Source organism: Panthera leo, chromosome B3, assembly GCF_018350215.1.
Source record: "Panthera leo isolate Ple1 chromosome B3, P.leo_Ple1_pat1.1, whole genome shotgun sequence".
Taxonomy (NCBI): domain Eukaryota; kingdom Metazoa; phylum Chordata; class Mammalia; order Carnivora; family Felidae; genus Panthera; species Panthera leo.
Window position 1 is genome coordinate 105,859,323 of NC_056684.1, and position 21,940 is coordinate 105,881,262.

Consider the following 21,940-nt stretch of genomic DNA (forward strand, 5'->3'; position numbering starts at 1 on the left):
AGAGGCTTTACTTCGTTTTACTCCTTCTTCCACACTACAGCCCTCCTGCCTGACACGTAGAAGGACAGCTGACACACTGGTCCTACGTGAAAGGAAACTGTGTTCCAGACTGTAGGTGAGAAATGTTTTAACCATTTCTAAATTAGTAAGAGATACAGTTTTCACTTTTAAAAGGGAGAGCTTGCAGTCGTTCACTGTAAAGAAACAATACAGTTAAAAAAGAACACACGCTGGCTTTTGAATGTATTTGTATATAAATATAGGTATTTGTTTCTAATTCTGAATTTAGTGTTTGTCTAGGACTTGGGGAAGTCATTTCCTGTCAAATAACCTGTAAAACGGATCAGGTTGATTTCACATTTCTTTTAAGCGAAGAAAACCTTTTTAAAATGGAATCTTGCTTAAAAGCCTGATACGTAAAATAGGTTTAAAAACAATGGAACGGCTTTGGCAGAAGCAGAGGTTAGAGCTGCTGAGCCTAGCTCTCTTGGCTGTCCTGTCCACCTCAGAGTGACTCCAAGGACACTCAGGAGAGAGTAGTTGAAATAAACAAAAGGAGCACATGGGAAGATGCTCACCATCATTAAGCCGTTAGGGAAACGCAAATTAAAAGCACAAGGAAGAGTCAGTGCATACCTATCAGAATCACTAAAATAAAAAAAAGAATGACAATACCAAATACTGGCAAAGATAAAACAAAACCAGATCACTCATGCATTCCTGCTGGGAGTATAAAAGGGTACAGCTACTCTGGGAAGTAACTTGGCAGTTTTCTTAAAAAAACTAAACATGCGACTACTATACAACCCCAAAATTGCACTCCTGGGCATTCATCCCAGAGAAATGGCAACTTATGTTCACACAAAAGCCTGCGCACAGATGTCCATGTGAGCTCTATTTGTAATAGCGCCCAAATAGAAACAACCTAGACGCCTTTCAACAGATGAACGGTTAACCCAACTGTGGTACATCCATGCTACAGAATACGACTCATCAGTAAAAAGGGACCAATTATTAATATATGCAACAACCTGGATCAATCTCCAGAAAAGTATGCCATGTGGAGAAAGCCGATCCCAAAATGTCATACACTCTATGATTCGATTTATATAACATTCTTCAAATGACAGAATTATAGAAATGGAGAACAGGTTAGTAGTTTCCAGAGGTTAAGAATGTGGGGGGGGGTGGGGAACGGATGTAGCTATAGAAGGGCAACATGAAGGAATCTGATGGTGATGAAAATGTCCTGTATCTTGTCTGTAGCAGCATCAATATCCTGGTTGTAATATCATACTATCATTTTACAAGATGTTGCTATTGGAAAAAACTGGGTTAAAGGTACATGGGATCTATTATTTCTTACAACTGCATGGGAATCTACAGTTTCCTTAGAATAAAACGTTTAAGAGTAATTTTTTTAAACTACCGAAAAGGTTGATCTCTCTGAGTATTGTGTCTATGATTCTAAATAACCCCATACAGCGATGACATGGATGTCCCTTGCTGTGGTTTACCCTGTTCAGAACTGATGCAGATATCACTCTAGAGGGGGTCATGACGCCCTCTCAGGCAAATGTCAGGCTCCAGGTTAAGTTCAATTTTCCTCCTTTCCAACTGAGTCAAAAACACTTACTTGAGTAGGTATCATGAATCAACACAGGATTCAGTGTTAAAAATGAACCATTTGTGCTTAAAGTCCGTATCTTCTCTTAACTGCATAAATATTTAGGTGTAAAGGCAGTGAAAGTAAATGAGATAGATACTATCAACAAGAGATGGTTGGTTGGTTGGTTGGTGGCAGGTACCTAGCTAACTCCAAAACACGTATTATATAGTGTGGTAGGCTGAATTATGGTCCCCCTGATAGGTTCCTGTCCTCCTCTCCAGAACCTATGAGTATGTTATCTTACATGGCAAAGGGACTTTGCAGATATGATTAACATAAGGCTTTTGAGGTGAGGAGGCAATCCTGGATTATCCAGGTAGGCCCAATGTAATCACAAGAGTCTTTACAAAAGGGAGGAAAGAGGTCAGAGAGAAGGCAATGTGATGATGGAGGCAGAGACTGGAATGATGTGGCCCTGAACCAAAGAATGCTAGAAGCCCATTAAAAAAAAAGCTAGAAGAGGCAAAAGATAGATTCTTTTCTGGAGCCTCCATAAGGAATCATCTTGCTGAAACCTTGATTTTAGCCTTCTAAGACTCATTTTAGACTTCTGACCTCCAAACGATGAGAAATGAATAAATGTGTTGTATTAAGGCACCAAATTTGTGGTAATTTGTTACAACAGGAACAAGAATTTAGTACATATACCATAAATCCATTAAATTAAGAGAGGAGAAAATAGGGGCACCTGGCTGGCTCATTCAGTGAAGTATGCAACTCTTGATCTCAGAGTTGTGAGTTTGAGCCCCATGTTGGGTGTAGAGATCACTTAAAAATTAAAATGTTAAAAAAAAAAAAAGAGGAGAAAACAAAGAGAAATAAGATAAAGCAAGAACTTATTCTCTATTTCATTTTATTGAAATATTTGTAGGCAAGATTTACTTTTTGTAAATTGCATATAGGCCGTATATTTGAAAACTTAAAACAGGACCTCAGTTAACTCCCATAGCAAGTAGTTGGACCATCTCTAATAATAAACTTTTTTGAACTCTGCTAGTGAACAAGCCCACAGTAGGAATTCTTTACTTATTTTAAGAATTTTATTCAGCATTTCTATCATTTGTCTTGACCTCAGTAAGAGTTGAACTCAATATTCTCCCTTTTTTTTTCTTTTTCTTTTTTTTTTTTTTTTTTTTTTGTATTTCCATTTTGGAAAACCAGGAGTCAAGTAAGTCACAGTAAAATTATTTAGAACTGTCCATGCAATTCTCTATTCTTCCCCTGTTCCATATTTTGGAGGCAGCTTTACATTCTCTAGCATCACTCCCATTGTGATTAAATCATCACCATTCATTTATTCTTTCAATGGGCTAATTACGGACATATATATGTCATTGTGTGTTTATGAATGTATATATATGTATATATGTGTGTATGTGCATGTGTATACATACACATACACACATATATACATATATATACACATGCACACACACTGACATATATATATAAGCATACACATATATACAAGTATATATGTATTCCATATATACATGGAATTATTCCCTTTATTTATAGTAGGTATTTTAGGATAGTGAAGATTCTGTTTTTCAAAAAAGTGAATCTCAGGATGTGATATCATGCCCTAGAGAGATCTTTTAGGACATTACTGTACAGTGGTTTGAGAGCATTTAGAAAAGACTATAATCCTCAGGAGTCAGCAAAATATTTTTCTGGTGGTTCCAGGCATGACTAATCCAGACAGAGTAGGCATTCATGTAATATAGGAGCTTCTGAAAAGTGCTGATGTCCTGATATACTCCATATTCCACAGGCTCCACCTGGTATGAGACTCTTGTTTTCCAGAGTACCTATTGATACGTGAATGACCTGATAAGAAATAACGTTCTTGCCAAGCTTCTATATGTGTGGCTTGAAAATTAATCACAAAATACTCTATGAATCTGCCACACTGGTTTATAAACCACAGCGTACCAAGAGTAGCCTTAAAGAATCCTTCTATAGCATCTACTTAAATACTCCTAGAGAATGGGACCCTACTCCCTCCCTCTTCAACCTATTCATCAGACATTTCGTTTACATAGAGCTAAATTTGCCTCTATTTAAAATCAACTCTTTGCTCATCTGTAAATAACAAAGAAAACTCTGTCTCTCTATTCTAAGACTTCAAGATAGCTATCGGGCCCTCCTGCCTAAATCTTCATTTTCAACAAATATCCATTTTTTTTTATTCACTATTCTTCACAGGCAAGTTACTAGGGAAATGCAAATCAAAACTACCATAAGATACAACTTTATGCCTATTAGAGAGGCTAATATTAAAAACAAACCAATAATCCATAACAAGCGTTAATGAGAATGTGAAGAGCCCTCATATATTGCTGGTAGAAACATAAAATGGTGCAGCCCACCCTGGAAAAGTTTGGCAGTTCTTCCAACTGGTAAACATAGACTTACATTGAACCTGACATTTCACTACAAGATATATACCCATGAGAAATGAAAACATACATCCACACAAAACTTATACATAACGTCCATAGCAGCAATCATTATAGCTAAAAAAAAAAAAAAAAACCCACAATATTCATTAACTGATGAATGAATAAACAAAATATAGTATATCTCTACGATGGAATACTATTCAGCAATACAAAGACTAAAACAATAAAAAGAATGAAATACAGACCCCTCTTACCATATGGATGAACTTTGAAAACAAGGTTCATTAATATGCTAAGGGAAAGGAGTCAGTCACAAAAAAAACATATATTGTATGATTCCATTTATACACAATGTCCACAGCAGGCCAATCCATAGAGACAGAGAGTAGGTTAGAGGTTGCCGGGGGGACGGGAGGAGAGGGGACTGGGAAACCTGACGAATATGGGGATTCTTTTCCAGGTGATGAACCAGTTCTAAAGTCATATGTTGTAATGGTTGTGCAAGTCTGTGAATACACGAGATCAGGCTGAATTGCATACTTTAAAGGGTGAGTCATATGAATGTGAATGATATCTCAACTAATCTGTTATGAAAAACAAAGATTCTGAATAGTGTTTTCAGTTCTACCTGATCATTCACTATCTCTGAGGCCTCACTGACATCCATAGAGTTTTGAAGTGAACTTCTCAAGATGTCTAACGTAGAATCTCCCATTTAGAAAAATAAAATTTCAACACAGTAATTTTTAGTAAATCCTGAAGTTTGTCATGTTAGACAAATTAAACCAAACTATTGACAGCATGAAGTTCAAAAGTAATAAACTGTAGGCTTAAAAGTGTGTATCATGACTGCAAAGCTTAATTGAAATTTTTTTTGATAAATTAAAAACATGACAAAGTAAAAGCATATCATCATTGGTGTTTATTTAATGAACCTCCGATGTTATGAAAAGAACTAAAGCTGTTTGATTTGGCTGAACATATATTAATTACTTAAAAATATAGCATAGTCTGTAAAATAAGCATGTTTAGAATGCCTGTCCAGTGATTTAGAATTACCAAATAATATTCTGTTGCTCAATCTTTATATTTGTTTTACTGAAGTCTGCTAAATTAGTTAACATAAACTCAAACGTACCATATTTCTAGCATACTTTTTTTTTTAAAGTTAATTTATTTATTTGGGGGGGGTCGGAGAGAGAGCATGCGTGCACATATGGGGGAGGAGCAGAGAGAGAAGAGAGAGAGAATCCTAAACAGGCTGTGCACTGCCAGCACAGAGCCCAAGGCGGGGCTCGATCTTATGAATTGTGAGATCATGACCAGAGCCGAAGTCAAGAGCGACTTAACTGACTAAGCCACCCAAGTGCTGTTCTAGCATACTTTTGATAAAATATGTCACAAACACGTTCTTTTCTTTTCTCTTTTTTAATGTTTGTTTATTTTTGAGACAGCGTGAGCGGAGAGGAGCAGAAAGAGAGGGAGACACAGAATTGGAAGCAGGCTCCAGGCTCTAAGCTGTCAGCACAGAGCCTGATGTGGGGCTTGAACTCACTGGTCCTGAGGTCATGACCTGAGCTGAAGTTGGACGCTTAACCCACTGAGCCACCCAGGCTCAGTCCCACAAACATATACTTTTCTACCTATATTTAAAATAGTTAATAGGAAGTTCTCTTGCATTGTATTTCCCAGGAAAAAGATACAGTAACAGGAAGTTGCACACAGGAAGTTTATTGCAGCGTGGTCTGGGACATAAAAATTGTAAGGAGTTAAGGAAGCAGAATTGGACAGGAGAAGTTGAACTGTGATGAAATTGCAGGAAAGGCTTCAGTAGATCCCACAGAAGTTCGGGAGCTGGGATGGTCCTCAGAGTTGTCCCAAGTTAAGGTAAGAGGACTGGATGTTTGCACACCCACATCAACCAGTCACTGGGTCTGGGCTGCCTCCGGGGGGTAGGTATAACCTTAGGTGAAGCAGTTCCTTTCCTCCGAGGGCAGGCCTTGGGGGAGGGATTAGCGATGAGCCATCAACAGGTAATACTTGTGCAAGCTGGGGAGATGAGAGCCTTACTCCAGAAGGGAGTATCCAGACAAAATACCACAGTTCACCCCTTGCATTGCTTGGATTCTCTTGTTTTATATAAACTATTCATTCCACCTGAGTACAGCTTCTTCAGCGTTCTGCTTGGTTTCTTTCCCTCGGGAAACTTAGAAAAGTTAGCAGGATGCATGCAGTATGATCCTTGCTACTGCAGTTGATCTCGGGCCTGCAGCTTCCTTCCTCAGCATTCCTTCCTTCGCTGTTACCCAGCCTAAATTCTCCTCATCCTTGGCTAGAACCTCCGCTAGTCTAGTTGGCTTACCTGCTCGGGTGACCCAGGCCCTCATTACTGTGCGATCCAAACCCCTGCTCACCATGCCCTTACCAAGTTCTGCACTTGTTCTCGAACTGTCACATTAGGCAGGAGAGTACTAAAAAATGCCCAGTAGATCGCGTAGGACCAACCTATCCTTTCTTTTTCCCTGTTGTGCCTCCTGCAGCACCTGTGGCTGTTTGCACCGCAGTCCAAAGCATGGCTACGTTCTCCCATCTGGGGTGCTTGGAGTCTCCACCCTTTGACCTCTTTCTCTATGCGTCTCACGGTAAGATTATTGATATTTCAATGTATGCTAAGCAAACATCTATCTTCCAATTGCATCGTCTATATTTTTTCAACATGGTGTCGACAACCAGCATGCCAGCACGTCAGTTTAGAAATGTTCGGAAGGTCTCCGAAAGTGGAGAATCTGTTCAGGAAGAATGTACCCTCCTCTTTCCCATGTTAGCTATGTTATTTGAGGATGACGTTGGTCATATTAACTCTTCCGAAGGAGTAACCTGATTTCTAATGGGCTGGGGGCAGGGGGCACCTCATTGCATGCTAACTACCTACTAGTTTCCCCATAATTAAGGTGGATATTTATTCAGACAAGATGCATCAAAAAAGTACAGGTATACAGACAGCATCCGGGTCCATGCTATTCTGGTTTTTAAATATTTTGCCTAACACACCTGCAGTTTGATCGTTCAAAGGTAAAATGTAGATACATAAAGTTGATTAGTCTTTTTGGCAGCAAAGGCAAAGAGCCAGTCTGGAATCTATTTAGAACTTATTTGACAGCATTGACCTCAAGTTCACCTCTGTTATCAACTTAAATGCTTTGGTACACAAGAGTATTTGATTTTTAGTTTTTATTTTTTTGATAGCCTGTCAGGTTATCCACTTCGTGTTAAATCCAACATTCTACGTTTAATTTCAAATTATATATATCCTGCCTCTATCCCGATTATTGATATTTTTAAAATCCACTCTTTACTCTGACTTTTCTCCTCCATACATTTCTCAGGAAAATTTTGCAAATAGGCTGATAAAGTAGACTACATGGGAAGGAACAAATATATTTTTATCTGCGCCTTTAAAATATGCAGACGTGTACTAATATAAAAACATTACCCCAATTAAGAAAGCAAAGGGAAAAATAAAGTTAAATTGGAGAATATTTTTATGAAGCAATGTTACATTTTAATAGTCCAGAGTAGCTCATTTCTATTTACTTGGGTTTATGGATAAACTTACAGAGGATGAGAGGAATAGTGTAAAAAGGGAATGAACTAAGGATTTAGCAGCAACCTAATTTACTTTATTTAATACATTTTGTGCTTCCCTCAACCTGCATGCTCCACAAGACAAAACAGCTGTTTCCCTGCTTTCCATTAAGGTCTGAGAGCCTAGCACATGGCAGACGCTCAAAAAATATACGTCAAGCTAATAAATGCACAAAGTTTTTATTGTTCGTTGGACACTCCATAATTGCAGCCAACTTCTCTCCTTCCCTCTTTTTATCTTTTAAAGATATTCATTTTTAACAAAAAAAAATGTTTATTATGAGAGAGAAAGTGTGTGTATGTGTGTGCACGCAAGCAGGGGAGGGGCAGAGAGAGAAGGAGAGAGAGAATCCCAACTAGGCTTCAAACTGTCCGTGTGGAGCCCAACTTGGGACTCCATCCCATGAACTGTGAGATCGTGACCTGAGCCGAAATCAAGAGCCGGACGCCCAATCAGCTGAGCTGCCCAGGTGCCCCTAAAGATGTTCTTTATCCCCTCCACCTCCTTATCAGTCCCTTTTCCTGCCTTTCCTCTCTCTAGGAAGGGATTTCTTCCCCTCCCCTCCATTCTCCTTTCAAAGTAGGTCACAGGAAGAAACCTAGGAGACAGTCATTAGAGAATGTTCAATAGCAATGAGAGAACAGAAAGTTTACACAGGATCACATTTTCTATTCCTCCTCTACCTTTTTTTCATTTTTATCAAATTCAGAGAAACCTGAATTTACATAATTTTATTTAATGTTTAAAGGGGATGTCGTTCTGTTGTGTGGGTGCCTCACATAATTAAGACAAGGAACCCACAACCGAAAAGCATTCCTGTCCAGACCTTGCCTTGTTGCACATGATTTCTAAAAGAATCTGACCATTTCAATTTCCCATAGACAACCTTTGTGGGACAGTCTGTCTGCATTAGCCTTAGCGTAAGACCATAAGACTAACTTGCCGTTTCCAAAGACAAAACTGGGAGAATCTTCTCTTTCCTCTAAACAGGTGGGTCTGTATATAAGTTAAGAGCAGTCAAAACCAGCTTTCATGCCGTCTCCTGTCCTTTCTATGGGGAGGATAGGAGAGGCTCCTAGCCTTGCCAGTTTTCACCACTACATGCATCGTGGGTGGTGTAATGGCAGAGGGAAGGGAGTGGAGTTGTTAAGGCAGCCTGAACATCCCCAAGGAAACCGGGTTCCTCCACATGCACAGAGGGCATCTGTGAGTCTCAGTGAGTACCTCACCAGCTGGCTGAGGCTGCCCTGAGAAAGGCCACTAGGTCTACTCTCTTAGTAGGGCTGGCTAGGTATGGTCATGACCTTTAGGAAGGGTGACCAGACTTTCAGAAGCTGGTTGCATAGGTACCCAGTAATCATTAAAAAGTTATCACAAGAAGCATAACGTTGATGCTTAAATTCAACTGACTAGAAAAACAGAGACCCATCTGGCAGCAAACAGGCTGATGAAGACGAGGGAGGCTGCTAATGTGGATAAATCACTCTTTTTGTAAGCTCCCAGTTAAGATTGCCCTTGTTGTGTTTCCTCTCATTTCCTCTTTACTTCCAGACTCAAAAACCTTCACCCCTATTCACCTCTCTCCCACCCACCTCTCTTCCCCTCTGGGCTCCAATACCAGTAATTCCAATACCAGCTGTGATTCTTCTAGAAATAAATGAAATAATATAAGCCAATGATCTAATGAGGCACTCAAATGCTAGCTACATCCAAAATCCCACTCTCTAAAGAAGCCTAAAATCTTAGAAGACTAAAACTCCTAAATCACAAACCTATTTCCACTTTCCACGTAAAGAAATTTGCCTCATTTCTCAGTTTCCCTGACGTATTTTATTCATACATTATATGTTATAAAATGAATGACTAAAACACAAGGTTAACTGAACATCTACAGCACTAATCATGTTCTAAATTTTTTTTCAGAGAATTAAGGAGGCAAAAGAAAAAGTTTTAACATCATACAGTGTTATATATCTAGTTTTAACGTCGTACGTGGAAAAAAATCTTAATTGTATAAATTATTTGTTATGTAACTAGTCAAATTTATAGCCATTTATAAATGTTACTACCAATATTTTAAGATAATACATCATCCAACAAGAAGTAGGCACTACTTTAATTTTAAGGAGTGATATTTGGGGTGCCTGGGTGGCTCAGTCTATTGAGCGTCCACCTCTTGATTTTGGCTCTGTTCATGGTCTCATGGTTGTGGAATCGAGCCCTGTGTCAGGCTCAGTATAGAGCCTGCCTCGGATTGTCTCTCCCCCCTCTCATGCTCGCCCCGTTCTCTCTCACTCAAAAGAAATAAATAAACTTAAAAACAAGTGATATTAAAACAATGCCATGGCCATATGTGTTATTGATGGGGCAAAGAGCTACGAAGCTGGTGATAATGATTAGTTTGCTTTATAAAGAGAAATAATTTTAGCCAAAGATTTTCTTATTTGACTTGGAAAGCCCACGTTGAATCTCTAGGACAATTCTTGGATCAAAGTAATAACAAGCATAAGAAATTTCTTTTAAATTCCTTTTTATTACAATTACCGATCTCCATCTTTTCTCTCTCTGTCTTGTTCTGTATACTCGGCTTGAATTGTGGACTTAACATGTGATACGTTTACCCTAGCTTTGCCTAGCACTAAGATGATACACTACCTTTTTATATGAGAATGAGAACCAAACTGTAATCAATGGGAATGTTAAAGCATGTAAAGACGAAAGGAATTTAATGCACCATGATGGGCTGCTGCTTTTGAATTGGTGGATGCTTTTCCCTCTTTGAAAACTGTTGTACTTGATAATGGAGCCTCCTTGTGGGGAATTAGTTGTATTTCAGGCTTCCCAATCACAGGTGAAATGCTGTTTAACACCCCCTCCCAGCTTCACAATGGGAGCGTGGAGTCCTGCTCTCAAGAAATTATGTACTTGCCTTGGGCCCCTGGCATCCAGAAATCCACAGGAGCTCAACGACCACCAAGGAGGGGTGAACTCTGCTGTCTCTCCTTTAGTTTGTCTCTAGCCCCCTGCAGCTACAGGTAAAGCAGGGTTAAGAATATTTTCAGTTACACTCATTGTTAGGGTCTTCGAGAGAGAACACGTGGGCAAATTGTTTCCTTTCAAAAACTGGCCCATGTAGTGGGACCCTTGAGAACGTACTAGGCAGATTTCTCTCTTGGCCAAAGGTCTAGCATCCATTTGTGTTCTTGTGTCACTAGTAGTTCTTTTGTATGCAGAACCCACAAAACGAGGTAGGTGGATGCTTATACCTCAGTGTAGGATCACAGGGATCACAGTGGCTGCAAATGCAGACTGAGGCAAACGTTTTCTTCCCATTCCATGACCTCCAGAGCAGGGGCAAAGTGTGATGCAGCCCTCTAAAGTGGTGAATATTGCTTCATAAAAACCCAAACAGAACAAATATAATAAATTTTCTATTTATAAAACACTTGCATTTTAAGAAACTTTTCAGTATATTGAAGTATATTCAGTATATATTCAGTATATTGTATATTGAAACCATTTTTTTTTAAACTGAGTTGAATCCTCAGCAGCTTTTTTTTTTGTAAGTTTATTTATTTTTGAGACAGAGAGAGACAGAGCATGAATGGGAGAGGGGCAGAGAGAGAGGGAGACACAGAATCGGAAGAAGGCTCCAGGCTCTGAGCCCTCTGCACAGAGCCCCACGTGGGGCTCGAACTCACGGACCGCGAGATCGTGACCTGAGCTGAAGTTGGACGCTTAACCAACTGAGCCACCCAGGTGCCCGAAACCATTTTAAAATACTATGTTTCTCCGCAGAATGGACTAAAGGTACGCAATTACACAAGTGTCCATAGGTTCGCAGCTGTTTCAGGGTCTGGTGGGACATTTGAACACTGTCTGGAATGAGGGAAGATTCTTCCTTGGACAGTATTCCATTATGCTTCACAGGACACCTGGCATTCCTAGACACCGCTCGCTAAGCGCCAGTGACATTGGGATACTGAAAATGCTCCCACAGATTTCCAAAGTGCCCCTTAGGGAGGAGTAATGCTCCTATTGATAAGAATGACCCTGTCTTTCATCATGGTCGTAATTGTCAGATCCATGTTTTGTTCTGTTTATGTTGAAAAGGGCAAGATAATGAGAAGACAAGCCATAGCCTGGGAAGAAGTTTTTGCAAAAGATAAAGGACTGTTATCCAAAACATACAAAGAACTTTTATTAATTTTTAAATGTTTATTTATTTATTTTGAGTGTGTGTGTGTGTGTGTGTGTGTGTGCACGCGCACACACACACAAGCAGGGGTGGGGCAGAGAGAGAGGGAGAGAGGGAGACACAGAATCAGAAGCAGGCTCCAGGCTCTGAGCCGTCAGCACAGCTGACATGGGGCACGAACTCATGAGCTGTGAGATCATGACCTGAGGGGAGGTCTGATGCTTAACTGACTGAGCCACCCGGGTGCCTCTCTCTCACACACACACACACACACACACACACACAAACTTTTAAAACTCAGCTATAATAAAAGGGTTTTGTTAGTTATTTCTTTCCCTGATTCTCTCTGGCAAACTAGCTGGCAAACGTTTTAGCATGTATCTCTCTCATGAAGCTATTAGCCTTCTCTTAATTTTTTTTTTTTTTTACCACCGAAACTCCATTGTTTTGACAATGCCCTTAGACTTAAACTTCCCACGCTCTGTTTCAAATAAAGTTAGTTGCTTTGGGGAGAGCTGTAGCACTGCCTGCTTCGAGTCCTGTCTATACCCCTGGCCAAAATAGCTGAGCCAGAGCTCTAAAGCTGGGGGTCGGGGGATGGCAGAGACAGTGTCCTACTTCTTTTGGAGTGGCACCTTGCTGTAGGAGCAGGGCACCGGGTGTGGGCAGTGGCCCACAGTCTTCTCAGCTTGTGTCTCCTACAGCGGAGTCTCCATCCTACAAATGCGCTGGGTTGAGCGCACTCACGACCCTGGTATTCCCAGCACGCCATCCCTGAGGTCGAGCACCTGTCCTATGGATGGAGGCTAGGCCGAAGAAGAGAACTCCCAGCCCCTTGGGTACACTCACCTGGAATTTAGCCTCTGCAACATGCAGCTGAAAATTTGAGAAGTTCTCATGGCCTGCTCCTCCCAGGGAGATACCATACCCTCCCATTGGAAGCTGGGGAAGAGGGAGCCTTGTGTACGTGGTTGTACTCACCTGAAGTGGAGTTTCTGTCACACTGACCTGGGTGCAGGGAGAGGGAGTAGGTTATAGTTCAAACGCCACTGACTCTCGCTCTTCTTACTGAATCATAGTAGACTTTCTCCAATAAATGTTTCTTCATTTGCCGTATGCCATTATGACAACTTCCAGAGACTTCAAATGGCTGCTTTGTGAATAATTTTTACCACCTATACCAGTTTCACTGGCTAGCAGATCCCCAGAGACCCTCACTGCCATTCCACAAACGGAACTCCCAATCCATACTTACATATCATTTTGATTTATTGACCCAACAATATCCAAAAGTACCAAGCAATCAAAAATATTTAAGGATAATTTTTCAGGGGCACATCGGTAACTCAGGTGGTTAAGCGTCTGACTCTTGATTTTGGCTCAGGTTATGATCTCATGGTTCGTGAGTTCGAGCCTCGCGTCCAGCTCTGCGTTGAAGGTATGGAGCCTGCTTGGGATTTTCTCTTTCCCTCTCTCTCTGCCCCTGCCCCACTGGCTTGCTCTCTCTCTCTCTCTCTCTCTCAAAAAATAAATACATGAACTCTTAGCCTAATTTTTAAAAAGCAGCCTGAGACAGTATTATGGGTGTGGCATAGCCCTCCATGATGCTGAGACAGGGTAATTATGTTTTTGTGTCCAAAGAGGCGCTCTAAAAGTGGTCCATAGTTAGAGCTGGGTCCTCCCGGACTGAGTGAGGGAATAATCACGCATAAATTTTGGATGTGACTGGAGACTGACTGGTGGATGCCAGGACGGATGAATCACCACTGAAGACTGATGTTTACCAATGCTTGGTACTAAATAAGCCCCTAGAACCTAGATACTGCCATGTTAAGTTTCTATGTGGCAGAACAGAGGACTGGGGAAAAATTTAATTGCATAAGAATGACAATTTCTTACACCATCAAAATTGTAGACTAGGATTTAGATCAGCTGTAAAAGTATAGGCTTTTTTTTTTTTTTTTTTTTTTTTACAAGTTCAGCTGTAGGCAGGGAATTGAGAGAGATAAAAGGGAAGGAGGAATAGGAGAGGCTTTGCGGTTTTTTCCTTTTAAGTGAGAGCTTATGGGTTCACAAGAGGGATTTGGTTCAGTGAGAAAGACTAAGGATACCAGGAAAGTATCGATGGCATGAGGTTCCTGGGGCTAGAAAGGGCCCCACTTTCTTTACTAGTGGAAAGACAGAGCTGAGGACTGGTATAAATCCAGGTTAGCTTGTAATGTTCATCTTTCAAGAGGGGAAGGTCAGTTATAAGTTTGAGCAGAGAAAGTACGAAGGATCACTAAAGTGAACAGAAAGAGTGAGCTGGCAAGCAAAAAGGTTTAAATTGTTGGGCAGGGTAGAGGGGCTGAGAGAAGCCATGGACGCTGGGTGCAGAGGGTACTCGATCTGATCTACGATTTTCCTCCAGTTGTGCTCAGCTCTTCTGGAGCAGGAATGGAGAAGACGGAAGACTGGGGTCTGCCAGGGCTGAGATTATACTAGAAAATAGCTGCCCAGCATCTCTTCATATATTTGAAAATCACATATCTTATATAGCTGTTCTCCAACTCAAACAAATCTTTTCTTTTACATTTTATGATATTTATTTCCCCATCCCTTTAGTGTTGTCTTTATCTTCTCTGGCTCTTCTCCGGGTTTCCTATTTTCTTTTACACATTAAGAGAGGCAGCACAGTGCGGTGGTTAAGATGGGACTTTTGGCACCCATCTGCTAGGTACAAATCTTATGTATAGTGCAAACTTCCTGTGTCACCGCGGTCAAATCACATAGCACCTCTGTGCCTCAGTCTTCTCATCTGTAAAATGGGGGCAGTGATAATATAGTATCTTCCTAGAGAGTTGCTTTGAGGAGCAGATGGGGTAATGTACGTACTATGGTGAGCATGACTCGTTGCTCTTATTGTCATTCAAAGGAAACACTCAAACTGGGAGCAGAATGACACATGAAGGATTACATGCTGACCAATATTTAACATATCTCAATATTTCATAGCTTCTCTTTCTCCTTTTTATTTTATTATTTTTTAATTTTTTTAATGTTTATTTATTTTTGAGACAGAGAGAGACAGAGTATGAATGGGGGAGGGCCAGAGAGAGAGGGAGACACAGAATCAGAAGCAGGCTCCAGGCTCTGAGCTGTCAGCACAGAGCCCGACGCGGGGCTCGAACTCACGGACTGCGCGATCGTGACCTGAGCCGAAGTCGGACACTTAACTGACTGAGCCACCCAGGCGCCCCTCTTTCTCCTTTTTAAACAAAATCACTATAATCGTGCACTCCATGTGAGGAAAAGTCTGTCTTATATTTGAGAGTCAATCTTTCTCCGTCTTTTATTCAAGGCATCGATTTCTGTCTCTAAGTATTTACAACTGGACCAGATTGGTTGCTGGCCTTTATCTACATATCTTTTGCTTCCAAATCCATCTCTTTTGATAACGGTTTCTGAAAATGTGACACCTTTTCTTCCCCACAGGTAGAGTCCGGATTAGGGCCAATTTTTATAAAGCTCGAGGTCCTCCATTAGACTGTAAGCCCTCTTAAAGCAGGTACTGTGATTTTCACCTTGCAGTAGACTTAGCACCCAGGAAATTGCCCAATGTGAAGTGGGAAATAAAAACTATAGATGATGATAATAGTGGTGGTGGTGGTGATGCTAACTTCTCATCTTTAGTTTGTCTATCCTCCGACCGTTGAGGGAACAACGGAGGCTAAAGGAAGAGAACACAGGGCTCCAAAGCCAGACAGACTGGTGGTTCAAATCCTAGTTCTATCACTGACTAGTTGTATAGCCTCAAATAAACAAACAAGCAAATAACACTATAATTTTTTTAGTAACTTATTAGCATTGCTTTTTCTTTTCCCTCCCATTTTTGCCAACCATGACTCTTACAGGTCCTGATGGAACGGTCTCTTCCCCAAGCTATCCTTTTCTTAAAACTTCCTACCACTACCTACACCAAGAGTTAGGATGGGACTCCTTTCCTGCCTTAAAGTCCCTCATGCTACCACCTTGTCACTTCCAGTATCTCAGATTTTCCCTTCACTCACCAGAAAGGTTATTCCATGCCATGTTTATTTTTAAATATCTTCCTTTGAGTTTTCTTTTCAGGGAATACCCCACTTTGTACATTTGCCTCCTTCCCCTAAGATCCCTAGCTCTTTGCCGTCATTCACAGTTGCTGAATTCCTATCCTCTGATAACTTTCCTAACTGGAAGACTTTATCATGTCCTCCCAAGTGCCAGACATGACTTCCATTTTCTCAGAATGCCAAAAAATACACAATTGTTTTGACTTTAACAGGCAAATACTGTAGATATACGTTAAATATTTGTTCAGCTGCATTAAGTCTGTGTGTGTGTGTGTATATATATACACACATATGTATGTAGACACACACACACACACACACACACACACATATATATAATAAGTACTAAAGAGTAGAGATTATCTCATCTACTTTGCACCACATTGAGTATAGCAAGATATATACAGATAATGTATAAACTTATGAACTTATGATTGTGATGATGCCTTGAGCATGGGGGAGAAATTAAATACCTTTAGCTCTGACAGAATCATATTTTTCCATCTTTGATTACAAAATACACCCACCTATCACACAGAAGTGTAAAAAATAATTAACCTCTTTAAATGCAAGAAAAAAAGGTGGCTATTTCACATTGAAATTTTAACATTATAGCTGATGTCATTTCATATCTAGTTTAAAGTACTCATTCAATGAAGGCTGTGAAATGTTGAAGGCAAGAGGAGTAAGTGGAGGGAAGGAAAGAAAGAGGGAGAAAACAGTATCTTTCAAAATTCTGAGTAAACGATTCTGTGAATAGTGGCATTTAATGTGCAAAATTTCAGACACACAAACCTGGAATTGTGCTTTTAAGCGTCTTTGTCTTAGGGGCTCCTGGGTGGCTCAGTCGGTTAAGCGACTGACTCTTGATTTCAGCTCAGGTCATGATCTCATGGTTCATGGGTTCAAGCCCCTGCATCAGGCTCTGCACTGACAGTGTGGAGCCTGCTTGGGATTCTCTCTCTCCCTCTCTCTCTGTTCCTCCCCACTTGTGCTCTCTCTAAAAATAAATAAATAAATAACTTTTAAAGAAGAAGCATCTTTGGTTTTCACATTTCTGAAAATATTTCCAGCTTGATTGAAGTTACTTTCTGACCTTATGCCCAAATTATTAATATTCTATTATATGCAATAACACCACATCTATTCTCCCTTTCTAATAATGTTAGTTTAGACAAATCATGTCTATAAAAGCAATGATTCATTTTTTTTTCATAAATATAATCAAACTTCCAAATGTAGAAGGGTATGATGCCCTTGGAAAGCTCTATGCTTATTCTAAGAATACAGCCACTTCTCAAAATATTTTTAGAATTCTTCATTGTACTCATCCTCAGTTAGCCACATAGGAAAGCCAGTCTTGTTATTTTATTTTATTTATTTTTTTTTAAATGTTTAATGTTGTTAAACACCAATTCTTTTTTTTTTTTAATTTTTTTTTTTTTAACGTTTATTTATTTTTGAGACAGAGGGAGACAGAGCATGAATGGGGGAGGGTCAGAGAGAGGGAGACACAGAATCTGAAACAGGCTCCAGGCTCTGAGCTGTCAGCACAGAGCCCGATGCGGGGCTCGAACTCACGGACCGTAAGATCGTGACCTGAGCCGAAGTCGGCCGCTTAACCGACTGAGCCACCCAGGTGCCCCAGTCTTGTTATTTTATAGAGCTCTCATTTTTTTATATATATGAAAAAGTGTCATTACTTACCTGATTCAATCAACTTGACTTCAAGTTACATTTTTGGCTGCATCTGAAAATCAAATTTACCTCAAAAGGCAACGATCTTCTACTATGAAAGTTATTTTTTAAAAATGTAAAAGCACTCTACGAACAGCATCCCCCATGTGATTAGAAACAAAAGTATCAGGTTAGAGTAAGGGTAAAGCCTCAAAACTTCCCAGGGCAGATAATTTGGGGGACACAATGAGGGATATTAATTTTTTTCAGTATAATTTTGGAATACATTTATAAACAGCCACATTTGTTTATTTTCATATTTCTATCTGCCCTTCAGATGGTTGATTTTATGGTAATAAGCTACCTTTCAAAATCCAAAAATGGTTTAAAATGGTCTATGAATATAAAATTTCCCACAAAGATTATAGGGACACGGGGTGCGAGGAAGCGCACCAAAACGTGTAAGGACAAGAATTTTTCGTTCCCAACCTAAGCACCTGTCAGAGGTGCAAGGTCTAAAAATCTCAACTTTGGTGAATTCTGGTGATTTAGGGGAGCCTTCAAGTGATTCTGAAAGTCTCCATCCTTTCCTGAAACTCTCTGTATTTGAACAAATCCTGGTTGCATTCAGTGATTTTGTTTGTTTCACAGTGTGATTCCTATAATATGAGCTTTTCAGTAATTGTGAATGTTATTTTTCTCATTTTTGGCACTTACAGTTCACAATGCTTGGTTGTGTGGTTTAATATTTTAATTTTTGCATTTTACACTTGGCACTTTTGAAGAAGGGCACATTGTCTTGTATGTTGTTTGGGGGAAGGGGTAAGCCTCCCCCTCTGTCTCGTTTTTAAATGTTTGGCTTTATGAAATACACGATTCTCCCCCAGAATCCCGTATCATCAAACGGTGCAGCTGAAAATTTGCCTTTACAAGCTGTGAATCCCAACCTTTCTTAGAGGCTGGTGTCCCCAGCTTCAGACTTAGGCTGTTTGACCGCTGCTGTCACTGGTTCTAGGGGCCCCTCCCTGCAGAAAAGCACAACTGGGTTTTTTCGAGCCCACATGGCCAAGTCCCCTCCCATCCCGCTGGACGGGTTGGAAGAGGACATCCTGCTGAAGGCTCCCAGACGGTTGGCGTAGCGGTTTCGAAGGCGATTGCGGCTTCTGGCCTGCAGACCGGGGCCCTGGTTGGGCAGGAAAGCGTCCACGTTCCTAGTCCGGTAGCCCTCTTCCCGGTTGCGCCCCAGGAGCATCGAAATGTTGGGGTTGCGAATGGCGTAGATGACAGGGTTGATGGCCCCATTGGCCCAGGTCAGCCAGACAGCCACCACATTGAGGAGCGAGGGGGCTTGCGCGGCCTGGGCCTGCCGGGCCGCAGCCAGCAGCACCAGGAAGCAGTAGGGCCCCCAGCAGCAGATGACGAAGACGATCATGATAAGCACGGTGGTGGCCGTGCGCACCTCGCTGAAAAAGCGCAGCACGCGCGCGTACGTGGTCAGGGGCCGCACGCGCACGTCGGACAGGCGCACCGTCTTGCAGATGTGGTAGTGGCAGAAGCACATGAGCAGGAAGGGCAGCAGGTAGCAGGCCACCACCAGCCCCACGCTGTAAGCCGCGCCCAGCTGCGCGGGGTCCGGGGACGTCCGGTACAGGCAGCCGTGGAAGCTCTGGGCCGCCGGGGGCTCCCGGGGCGAGCGGAGCAGCTCCCAGGGCAAGGAGAAGCCCAGGGCCGCCAGCCAGGCGCCCGCCAGCAGCTGCAGCGCGCGGCGGCGACCGATCTTCTCCCGCGGCGGCCGCACGATGGCGCAGTAGCGGTCCAGCGAGATGAGGGCCACGCTGAGCGTCGACACGATGCCGAAGCACGAGCTGAAGAAGCGGCTGGCGGCGCAGAAGCCGCGCCAGGGCCCCGCGGCAGGGGCGACGGTGGCGGCGGCGGCGGCGGCGGCGGGGACCGAGCCCCCTGGCGGCGTGAACAGGTCCAGGAAGGCGGCGGGCAGACAGAGCAGCGCTGTGAGCAGGTCCGACAGGGACAGAGACAGGATGAAGGCGTTGGTGACGGTGCGGAGCTGCCGGTGTTTCACGATCACCCCCATCACCGCGCAGTTGCCCAGGCTAGACAGCAGGAAGATGAGCAGGAGCACGAGCGCCTGGGCTGCCACCGCCGCGCCGTGCGACAGCAGCGGCGCCGCCTCGGGGCCCGGCGGCGGCCTCCCCGCCGCCCCCGCCGCCCGGGGCCCGCCGAGGCCGCCGCCAGCCGAGGCGCCAGTGCTGTCGCCCCCGTTCCCGTCGCTCTGGTTCCCCAGCGCCGCGGCCGCCGCGGTCGCCACGGTGCTGAAGGAGAGCACGGCCGCCGCGGTGGCCGCGGAGGAAGTCCCTCCAGGTGCGCCGGCCGCGGAGGGGGCTCCGGGGTGTGGGCTGCCCAACAAGGTCATTCTCGCTGGCGGGCGGACCGGCGGCGGCGGCGACGGCTGCTCCTCCATGGGGCCCCGAGGCGGCCGCGGCTGTGTTCATCCCGCACGGGGGGAGGCGGCCGCAAGCCCGGGGGGGGGGGGGCGGGTGGCTCGGGCTGGGGCCAGAGGCCTCTGCCGGGAGTCGGGTCGGCGGGAGGGGTGGCGGTCGCCCCGTACCCGTCGCCCCGTACCCGGCCGATCCTTTGACGTGGGTTCTAGGCGTTGCCGAGGGAACGGTGTTTACGCAGGAGCGCGGGGCGGGACGCCGACCAAGCACCCTCCGAAGAGCCGGCCCACAACATCACTCCTCCACGAGGTTACCCGGCCAGGGAGTCTGGGCTTCAGCGGGGGCCAGGTTGACCCCCACCCCCAAGGGACTTCATTTATACGAGGGCCAGGTGAAGCGGGACGGGCCCTCATATAAATGGCCAAATTCAACAAGGAAGGGTTCACTCTTGAACTCTCTTGTCGGATACAAGTGTCCTACAGGAAGGCCTTTGCCGGGGACACTCTGCTTCCTGTTGATGTTTTTGGCACATGCAAGTAAGGGACCTAGAACCTAAGGTGAAAAACGGTCCAGATCCGGAGATCTTAAGCCTCAGGAGCCGAATAATGTGAACCAGGGTGTTCTCAAACTTGAACATGCAACAGAATCACCTAGAGGGCTCATTAAAACGCAAGTGACCGGACCCAACCCCGGTTTCAGATTCAGTAGGTGTGGGGTCCGGTCCCAGAATTTGCATTTCCAACAAGTTAATAGGTAGTGATGATGTTGCTGGTTTGGGGAACACACTTTGAGAACCACTGAGGTAGTGAGCTTATTAAAACGCATGTTTATGGATGACTCCCAGAATTATTGAGGATGGGCCTGTGAATCTACAGCCACAGGTAATTCTGACATAGGTGCTGTGAGGAGCTAGAATATGGATCTCGGAGACAGCAGGCCATCTTGTTTTCAAGGGCGCAGACCTCAGGACCATAAGTGGTTCACACGTGTGTGGCAGCGTTGGGTGGAGAGTAGAGAGCAATGAGTTCCTTGCCCTCTTGGCAGCCTTCCTCAGTTCTCTGGAATGTGGTGTGTAGAAAGTGCTACCAGCCAGGGAGTCACCGCTTTCGCAGCTCCAGGTTTGTGGCTGGGAGATGGAGAACTGAAAGGTCCTGCCTGCCCAGGGAAGCTGCATCTCAAGTTTCTGGGCATGGCCTCTAATGGGGGAAAATGTGATAAACCCTTAGGTTCTCTAAAACCATGGTTTGCAAAGTGTGGACCCTAGACCCGCTGCATTAGCCCCACCTGGGACCTTGTCAGAAATGCAGATTCCCAGGCTCTGCCCCCAGTATACTGAATCTGAACTCTGGAGGTGGGGCCCGGCCATATGCCCTGAGAGTGATTCTGACCCACAGTTGAGAAACACTGCTCTAAAGAATGACCAGTGCACTTGCAGATCTTGGAATCAATGATATTAGTGCTTCGGATGCTTATTTCAATGAGGAAAAATATCTTAACTGGAAATTTACAGTATAAATAGAAGTTTATTTAAGGTGGTAAACGAATGCATTATAGGAACTCATTATAGGATATTTAACAGTAACTCTAGCCTCTGCCCACAACATTCCAGTAGTGACAATTAAAAATGTCCCTGGGGGGGTTGGGGGGGGGGATGACCACAACTGAGAACCACTGAATTAAGACAAAGCTATATAGTAGTTTATTTAGCAAATCTTCTCTGTGCTAGGTTTTCAGAAACAACATATCAGGATCTCAGCCCAAAGAACCTTACAGTTTTAGGCAAACCCAAATATATTAC

At 43.2% G+C, this 21,940-nt stretch overlaps 1 protein-coding gene across 1 annotated transcript; it reads right to left on the bottom strand.

Moving 5' to 3' along the window:
• Positions 1 to 18,415: 18,415 nt before the first annotated feature.
• Positions 18,416 to 20,340, bottom strand: GPR135 (G protein-coupled receptor 135). The gene has a single exon (XM_042940643.1). It carries the CDS (start codon positions 20,163 to 20,165, stop codon positions 18,639 to 18,641), a length of 1,527 nt encoding a protein of 508 aa, XP_042796577.1. The 5' UTR covers positions 20,166 to 20,340; the 3' UTR covers positions 18,416 to 18,638.
• Positions 20,341 to 21,940: the final 1,600 nt, after the last annotated feature.